Source organism: Cornus florida, unplaced genomic scaffold (genome assembly GCF_030987335.1).
Source record: "Cornus florida cultivar Cherokee Brave unplaced genomic scaffold, ASM3098733v1 CherokeeBrave_3.0.0_Hap2_Chr03, whole genome shotgun sequence".
Lineage (NCBI taxonomy): Eukaryota > Viridiplantae > Streptophyta > Magnoliopsida > Cornales > Cornaceae > Cornus > Cornus florida.
The window spans coordinates 1,635,822-1,645,273 of NW_026775573.1; the positions used below are offsets into that span (position 1 = coordinate 1,635,822).

The 9,452-nt window shown below is 34.1% G+C and overlaps 1 protein-coding gene across 6 annotated transcripts; it reads left to right on the plus strand.

Annotated features, from left to right (window-relative positions):
* The first annotated feature begins 2,163 nt into the window (after window positions 1-2,163).
* LOC132298968 (protein REVEILLE 3-like) lies at window positions 2,164-9,171 on the plus strand. Of its 6 annotated transcripts, none has more exons than XM_059795364.1 (9): window positions 2,164-2,520; window positions 3,439-3,496; window positions 4,772-4,895; window positions 4,991-5,149; window positions 5,260-5,394; window positions 6,235-6,344; window positions 7,610-7,669; window positions 8,327-8,376; window positions 8,568-8,638. In XM_059795364.1, exons 1-8 carry the CDS (start codon window positions 2,270-2,272, stop codon window positions 8,372-8,374), a joined length of 945 nt encoding a protein of 314 aa, XP_059651347.1. In that variant the 5' UTR covers window positions 2,164-2,269; the 3' UTR covers window positions 8,375-8,376; window positions 8,568-8,638. The 6 variants fall into 6 exon arrangements, 5 of the variants coding, with proteins under 5 accessions (XP_059651347.1, XP_059651348.1, XP_059651345.1 ...); XM_059795365.1 differs by having other exon boundaries at window positions 8,573-8,638; XR_009479997.1 differs by lacking the exon at window positions 8,327-8,376 and adding an exon at window positions 8,791-9,171 and having other exon boundaries at window positions 2,165-2,520; window positions 8,573-8,685.
* Window positions 9,172-9,452: the final 281 nt, after the last annotated feature.

Below are 9,452 nucleotides of genomic sequence, written 5' to 3' on the forward strand. Positions count from 1 at the left end.
AGACTAGCCTATAGGCTGGCTCAGTTTCAACTTTTTTCAGAGAATGGCTTTAATTAGTTGAGGCTTTTTTAAACATATAGGTTTGTGTGTGTAGTGCTTCAATTGGCCATATTAAATTAATATTTGAGCTGGCGTCCTCCTCATGTATAAAATAATCTTCAGATTAGCATTAGGTTTTATGTGGACTTTACAAATGTAAAGTGATAGAATCATGTGGGAAAGCTACAATGCTCGCTCTCCAATTTTATTTTATTTTTATTATTTATTTTTTATTATTATTATTTTTTTTTAACCCTGACAAGAAACAGTCAAGCGGCACTTACAAAGCAAACACAAGTCACAAAACATCACAACAATTTATAAAACAATCCAGATAAAACTAACACTAAGCTATGTCATGCCAACAGGATAACAACCTAAAGCTTAAAATTCAAGGGTTACCTACTTGAATTTTCTAAGGCAATGCTATAATATATGTGTGTGTGTTATAAAAAGTCAAAGAGAGCATGATGTATTACCAAACCTTCACTAAATAATAGTTTTATAAACCAATGCATTTAAGAGAAAGATCATTGTTACAAAATTAAAATTCAAAAAAAAAAAAAAAGACTGGCAGTTGGGACTGTCAATTTGAAATGAAATTAATTTTGTACCTGATTCCTACAAAGTAACTATCTCCCATAATCCCATTGTAGAGGGAAAAAAATCTCCCATTTTAGCTTATATTTACATGTTTGACAACTCAAACTTTTAATGTTTTATTGCACAATGGTAAATGGTAACATTAATTTGAAATAAAAGAGATACAAAGATACTTAAAATCCCCTCTCTAATTTTCATAAAGATACAAAGATAAGGATTAAAAAAAAAAAAAAAAGAGAGAGAACAATGGTAAAAGTGGAGGAAAAAAAAAAAAAAGACTGATTTTACATATAAATTCAAATTCAAACAATACAATTTAGTATACAATTCTACATATATACATAAATGGGTATGTAAAGACTGATTTTTTAGAAATGGGTTTGTGGAAACAATGCTAATTTAGTATACAAATCTATACATATACATATATGTTTGTGAGACTTTTTAGTATACCAATCTATTAAAGATTGATTTTTCTGAAGTGGGTTTGTGGTTTTTTACCTGGTAAGAATGTGGATGTTATTAAAGACAGTGAGATGATGAAGAGGGTGAGCTTAGAGTCTGCCATTAGAGAGACGCTTGAGCTCTACTTTCTACTTTTTCTGTTATCCTCTGCTTCTGGTTTAACTAAGCTTTGTTGCATTATCTTATGCAAGCCCACTCACGGCCTGGGTGAGTTGCAATGACTGATGGTGATGGTTTGGGCAGACCCAAACTCAGTGAAGTGTACAGAAGCTTACACTGTCCGGCGACCCCCAAGCAACAACGAACCGGTTTGATTGGTTTTGCCTTGAAGAAAGAAGATGTGATATTTAAGTAATTTCATATGATTTAGTTAAGATAATAATTTATTTACACATCTAAAATGGGAATTTGAGAATTAAAAAATTGATGACGTCATCATTTTCAGTAATGGAGGGGAGGTTCATCTTATCAGTATACAAATATCGAGAGAGGTCAGTGTAATTTGATAAACAAGAGGAGAGGTCAATGTATGTTGATAAAACCTTAAAGGAAGTAAGTGTAATTATCTCATTGTTTTATTGACTCAATATTATTATTATTATTATTATTTCTATTTTTATTTAGTTGTTCCTTTTCATCCTCAATTGAAACTAAAACACAAAATAACATATTTTTCCCTTCTTACTTTCCATTCCAACTCCCTCCATCCCAAACATTTTTTCGAGTGGTAACTCAAGAATGACTCTAATTTCTGTTTGACCTATGGAAGTAAGAAACTGTGTGACAAAGAAAAGCATCCATTTAACTTGCCCAAAAAAACCTAAACAAAACTAAAAGTAACTATTCATAAACCAAATTTTACTAAAAATTGAAATTTTTGAAAAAAACAGTTTGACACTGACAGAAAGTAGGTCTCAATCCAATCAACAAAATTTCGCCACGTGTACCGTTAGATCAATTATGTTGTCACACACCATTCTTCCCCGGGCCCCTCCACTCTCTCTCTCTCTCTCTGTCTGTATCACAAGTCAGTTATCACTGCTTATGCACCACATTTCTTCCTTGTCTAACCAAAGAACCAACCAACAATTCAAAATCATCAAAAACAAATATTATTGTTTTTGTTTTCATAAAACAGTTCACAAAGCTTCTTATAATTCCTATGGTGTCTCTAAATCCAAACCTACAACCTCAAGAATTCTACAAAGATCCTCTGAAAATGGGTCTTCCTGGTTTCAATTCTCCATTAACACCACCAACCAATACAACAACAAGTACGGCTATAACTGCAAATACCACTGCTTTAACATCGGAGGATCCGAATAAGAAGGTCCGAAAGCCCTACACCATTACCAAGTCCAGAGAGAGCTGGACTGAGCAAGAACACGACAAGTTTCTCGAAGCCCTGCAACTGTAAGCTTCTCTCTATCTCTTTATCTGATTAGTTGTGTGTTTGGTTGACAAGAAGCGGATGCAAAGAAATTAAAAGAAAATATATGAATTCTATTTTTTTTTTTTTTTTTTTTGGTAAATTCTCTTTAATTAAAATATTATGTGGTAGGCTTTGGTTGAGAGTGGTTTAATTTTCTCGCGGTTTGGAATAGGGTTCAAATGGTTTTTGTGATTTTCCTACATTTTCTGTTGAACCAAACGGCAATTGTGAGTAATTTTAGCCACTTATGTGATCTTAAGTGAACTAATTTGGTGTTATTTCAATCTTAAAATGCTTTTATGAATATAATGAATGTGATTCCCATTTAGTTTAACCTGAAGTAACTAAATGAAATTGGATGGTGGGAGTCATTGACACGACATGGATTTTCATGTGAGAGAAAAAGTTTGGGCCCTTATATTCCAATTTATTAATAATTGTCAGTGTCAATTCCTTGCTAGAATATTGAAAAAGAAAATCTTTAAGGCTGTGTTCGTTTACATGGAATTAGAGCTTTGGAATTGGAATTCGTGGATTTGGAGAAAAGCAACAAGAAAAATTGAACCAAAATTTTCTCCAATTCCACAAATTCCAATTCCAAGGCTCTAATTCCACGCAGCCGAACACAGCGCAAGAGAAACTTATGAAATATAATTCTTGTTTTACTACATTCTAAAAATTGTTTGGAGTTCTAAAGTGCTTTAAATTTTGGTTTCTTGGCATCTGCCCTATAAATCCGAGAAGCAAGTTATTGTAATCCGATTCAAAAGTTACTAAGTCATAATGTATACAAGAGCATGATTTATATTTTCCCATTACCATATTGAGGAGGAAGACAAATTCTGATCCCTCTTCTTTTTTTGTTTTCCTTTTTTTTCTTTTTACTTGAGAATTTTCAGCTTTGATCGTGACTGGAAAAAGATTGAAGCTTTTATCGGGTCGAAGACAGTGATCCAGGTAATTTTAAATAAATGCTTACTTTGATCATAGATTAACTGTAACTAAATATCAAGCTATAACTATATGAATTTCGTTAGTTAGTCTTGTGACCTGTCAATGCCAAAAATAGAATAGAAAGATTGGGTCCCTTGTGCTGTAATATTTTTCTCAAATCAGTCACTCCCCTTTGACATAATTTTTCACTTGATATTAGATAAGAACTCTATAATGAAATTGATATGGTTCCACTGCAAACTAAGCTTTTCTATTAGGTTCTTTTCAAGGAAAATCACTATAACTATTAAGTTTTAACATCACAGAATATGAAATTTTTATGGTGATTTTCGTTTTGGGTAAATTAGAGTGACCTCCTCTGAGGTTTGTTATAATTACACGACCTCACTCTTGATATAATTTTTTAACAGATTTCCTCCTTTGTTAACAGTCAACGCCTGTCAACAACATTTTTTGCTAATGTCGGCAATTTAGAATTTTAGAATATGAATTCTGCCTTGCAGTACCAATTCTTTTAGTTTTTTTAGTAAAAATATTAAATTAAATTAAGGCCAAAATAGTTGTAGAATGAATGACGAATTTAACGTCATGTGATGGAAGTTTCTGATTGAGGTGGTCGGTAAAAAAATTTAAATAACAGGGAACACATTGTAATACATGAAGACTTTAGGACTGAATCTATTGCTATATAGATTATAGAAATTCTGAAGGATGCTGTTGAAACTCCTTAGTCTGATCGTTTGATTGAAACAATAAATCTGATACCTTGGAGCATCAGCTGTATCTTGCTGGCAATATCAAATCATTGACAGAATTTTAGGAGAACAAAATTTAGATGATGAAATGATGCCATTTTATTACATCAGTCAATGTGTATTTATCATGTGGTTAACCCTAATAACTTTGATTTATTTTTTAAGAATACAATGTCAAAGGTCCTGTATGGCCAAAAGAAGTATGTTGTAAATCTATTATGTATCTAATTCACTGCTGAGTTTTTCATGAAAATTAGTCGTGCTTGGCTTGTGAATCTATGCTATAAAATTATGATTGGAGAATCGCATAATCATAGCTTGGTAGGTCCTGAATTTATATTCTGGCTCATATCTTCTTGGCAATTGTTATGGGGCAAGTGGACCACTAAACATCTTATCATTATGCTTGTAACAGATGTTAAAGGGTAATCTATATAGCAGATATTAAAAGGTATTCTACGCCGATTTTTTTGTTTCATAATCTCTTCACTATATAACAAAGTTTGTAAGGTAATCTATGCAGATACGTAGTCATGCACAGAAGTACTTTTTGAAGGTGCAGAAGAATGGGACAAGTGAGCATGTACCTCCACCTCGGCCGAAGAGAAAAGCTGCTCATCCATACCCACAAAAAGCCTTTAAAAATGGTTGCATTTTTTTTATTTTTTATAATGCTTAGTATAAAACCTGATTGTAATATTGCTCTTGCTCACATTCCTGGCATCTCCTGTGGTCTCCCAAGGTACAGGAGCAATTCCATCTTCACCTGCTCTGCTTGAACCTGGATGCGTTCTCAGGCCAGATTCATTGCCCGTCCCTAGAAACACAGTTAGCAGTGCAGCTTTGACTTCCTGGACCTACAATACTGTGCCGCCAGTGAGTGTGCCACATGAGGCCAAAGGTTCCTGTTTGTTTATGCTCTGTCGTTTACTTGGTGAACCAGAATTTTTGTTTCAAGAAGTTGTTGGTTCCATGCTGCCAAAATAACATCTATACTGTGTTTGGTTGCAGATGATACGGGTTTACGTATGCCAAGTATGGCACATAATTGCTCTTACTGTTGTAGCAACGAGAGCAATCGGGAGATTTGGCCAACTGATGGTACAAATGTTCATGAAAAAGGGAAATACAGGAAGCCAATGAGAGGTTGATACCTTCTTTTGTGTGTGATGTCTTAATTGTTTAGCCAAATATACTCAAGAGCTTGGTTAGCTGAAGCCAATTAACTTGTTCAGGTTATAATTTGCCAGTTGTACATCCAAGTGTCTCGTAAATGTGTGTTGGGTTTGTCATCAGAACATTTATTTATTATTAAATTCTTTTGCCTCATTGATGTTTTTAAAAATTTGGAAGCCCACATAAAGGGATTATAGGCAGCTGCAATTTCGAAATAAATTTCTTACTACTAAAACTACATTGGACTGATATCATTTAGTCTTTATGATATTGTTGAATATATGTACTCAGGATTGTGCGCTGTCTTCCAAATGCTTCCCTGCCTCTAGAGGCAGCTGGTTTAAGCAAAAAACCCTTGTGACTATTTGTGCGTCATTCTCATTCATCTAGTAAACCAAATTCATAGTATTAATATCATGTGTATCGACATTAATGAATAGAATTAGTGTGGTTCTCCTTCAGAACAACAGTTATATGTAGTGTTGTTTTAAGATAATTCTGATTTATTGCGTGCACTTAGTAAAGGCATAAAATCTAATTCATATAAGAATTCCATGTTGTTTTCTCATTTTGAACCAAAATTTTAATGTTTAATGATACTAAATAACTTATTTACATAACTGTTTACTGGCTGGTTTGGCGGCTCTACCCCTGATTATTTTTTTTCTTTTCATTTCTTTTCTTCTTCTTTTTTCCCCTATACATAATTAGTCTTGCCTACCATTGTTTCTTATCTGTCTTTTTCCTTAATTCTTGTCCAACTTATCAATGATGCAATATTATTAAGTTGACTTTCTTTTATATATGCAGTTATGCCAGACTTTGCTCAAGTATACAGCTTTATTGGCAGTGTGTTCGACCCCAATGCAAGTGGTCACTTGCAGAAATTAAAGAAGATGGACCCAATAAATGTTGAGACGGTAATTCAGTTGTTATATCTCTATTAATTTAATTATTTGTTTGAGAAGTAAATTAGCTGTTTTCATAATGAATTGTAGCTGGCAAAGTCTAAGAAAGGATAGTGATGTCTTATTTTGTTGCTTGGGAAGGTTATGATGTAAAAGAGATTGAATTATGGTGGAAAATTAACTGCTTAAGGATGGTTTCAGAACATGGATATCTTCTGGGTGGGAGGGAGGGGTAGGGGGGTTTGCATTGGCAATGTACCAAGAGGGCTCTCTCTCTCTCTATGTTGGACATACTAAAGTTTTGTGTCATTGCTTTTAGTAATTCTTCTCTTTGGATCTGATTTAGTTAAGTTAATTGCATAAAAATATGCTTTTCAGTCTTAATTGATTTGTGGTACAATAGTGAAAACAAAAAGGAACTTTCTAACTAGATTTGATAAAAAAAAAAAAATTCCATTCAGTGCCTGAGCTTTTATAGTTGATATCAAAAGCCTCTACAAATTATTTTTAGTCTTACTAATCACGTGCTAATAATTAACGGTCTATAAATGGGGGATTCGCTTGTGTGCTTTGACTGAGATGAAGAGCTCCTTTTTGTTTTGCTTTTTTATTTTTATTCTTTTAACTCTTTCAGTACCACAACCTGAGTGGACTGAAGTTGGATTAACTGAATCCGGCAGGCCGGAATGCCGACCCCATTCTTATGGGATTAAGACAAGGATGATGACATGGTGGTGGTGTGGTGATGATGAGTACCACAACCTGACTAAAGTATTTCTTCAGTATAGTCTGAAGTATTTCATATGCCTTTGGTGTAACTAGATAAATTGGGGAGCATTTATTTATAATAGCAGCCCTTTGATCATGTACATCAGATTGTTTCTTTAGTATTGACTTATTCTTCAATCTTAAAATGTAGGAGTCATATTATGGCGAATTATATCATAAATGTTGTAAATGTCTACATGATACATTAAAAAGTGAATCTGAAAATGATCTGTTGAACTTTTTATTTTACTTCACTCTGGTTCAACCTTATACCATACTATTACTGGGTGCTAGCCTGTCAAAGTAACAGCATTCTGAAGTTACCTATTCCAACCTACCCTTCTTACCTTGAAAAAATTGCATGTGTTTCTGCATTCGTTGTTTTTGTGTGTGCATGAACTTCATCCACAGTTCTGGAGATAAATCTGGTTTGTTTTACTTAAATAGTTTGCTTGAATTGTCTGACACGTTTCTTACCAACTTGACGGATTCCATTTGCTTTCATCCAGGTACTGTTGTTGATGAAGAACCTCTCTGTCAATTTGGCAAGCCCTGAATTTGAGGATCATGTGAGTTCTTCTTCTTTCTTTTTTTTCTTAGTTGGTACTCACACACACATGCTTCCACTGAGGCTTGAACCCCTGACCTCCCTTTGGGAAGTAAGGGCCTGATACCGCTAGGCCACTAGCCCGTTGGTATGTGAGTTCTTCTTTTCACATTCCCAATATTATTCTCTTCACAATAGTTGTTCCATCATATGCTCTGACAGCTCTAAAATAATTGGTTCCAGAAAGCACCTGTCAAGCACTGTGCTTTCTATACTCAATTTCCTGTTATCGGAACCATTCATGTGCCTTTTTGGACTTCTTATTTCCTTGATCTAATGTCGAAGGGATTTGAGGCTCTTGATTAGGACATAGATTTTGATTTCTTTGAATTATTTATGGTATAAAATTGTACCATTTTAGTTGTTGCATCTCTCTTACATGAACTGAAATTCTCATTTAGTGTTAGATCTTTTAATTAGAAACAACAGGGAGCATGAGACTTTGTTTCATGCCTTCCAAATTTATTAGCTAACTGTCCTATTTGCCTCCTATGCCATCGTTTGCTATTGCTTCAGGTGGCAAAGTAACTGTAAGCTATTTTCTTTGATATATTTTACGTGCATTCTTAAACACATCATGCTGGTGACTTATTTTCTTTTTTCCATCATGGCGTCTCAGTGCTTGCATGTCATTGTGATATATCTTTCCATTTCATTCCGCATTTAGTGGTGAGTAATCAAGCTTAAATATGTACATTATCAAGCTGAGAGGTTATCTTATAACGAATTTCAAGAATTATCATAATCAATCCAAGAGGTTGCGATTTCTATTGGCCTTATTACCAAGTTCTTTGAATCGTAAAAAACATAGATTTTTCCCCATTGCTAATCTTTTTTACTTTTTGGGGGGATTGATCCAGAGAAGGTTGATCTTGTCATATGATATTGCCTCTAAGAAGGCTAAATTCAGTAGCCCTTTCAACAATCTCCATTCTGATAAACTAGACAGAGCTATATTATCTGTGTAGGAAGTGAAAGGTAAGAAAGAGAACCTCTTTACAGTGTTCAGAGAATTTGCTGTGTTTTGTTAGCATAATAATTCATGCCTCTTACAATTTCAATCCAAATATTTGCTGAATATAGGTGAATAAATGCAAACGCGGGAAAACAGCTCTGGTTGTCGACCACAACTGATAGCATTGAGATGCTTGTATGTGTGTATATATGGCGTAACAATTACTATCAATTAAGGAACTCTCAGTCCACTGCTAGGATTATTGATAATACCATTGTGGGCTTTTAAGTTGTGTATATACGTAAGTTGTGAGCTTTGGATGCAAGTCTTTCAAGTTTTGACTTTATATTGCACCCTGAGAGACTTTTCTGTCAAAGAGTTTCAGATGTGTGTTTCGATCTTGAGTGTATGTCACTGTTATATTGAACCAGGATTGTTTTTGAGGCTTTGCTTTGTGAAATGTATTTGTGGCAATATTTCAGTGTAATCTACAGGATTCTTTCGTCTTTTATCTGGAATGAATTGAACGGTCAAGAACGACTTCGATGGAATTCAAAAAAAAAAAATGTCAAAAATTATTCCTGTAATTATTTTTGTAGCCAACTGGATGAACACCAGAACAGTCAAGACATGGCATTAGAAAGCAACCTTTCACACACCAATTGTCAATGTACGTACCTCTGCCTACTCTATAACTTTTGTCTACAATAAACAAAAACCTATTCATCCATGCTAATAAAAAATTGCTGCTTCTCTTTTCGGTGATTCCCTTGGTCTCTCTCTCTCTCTC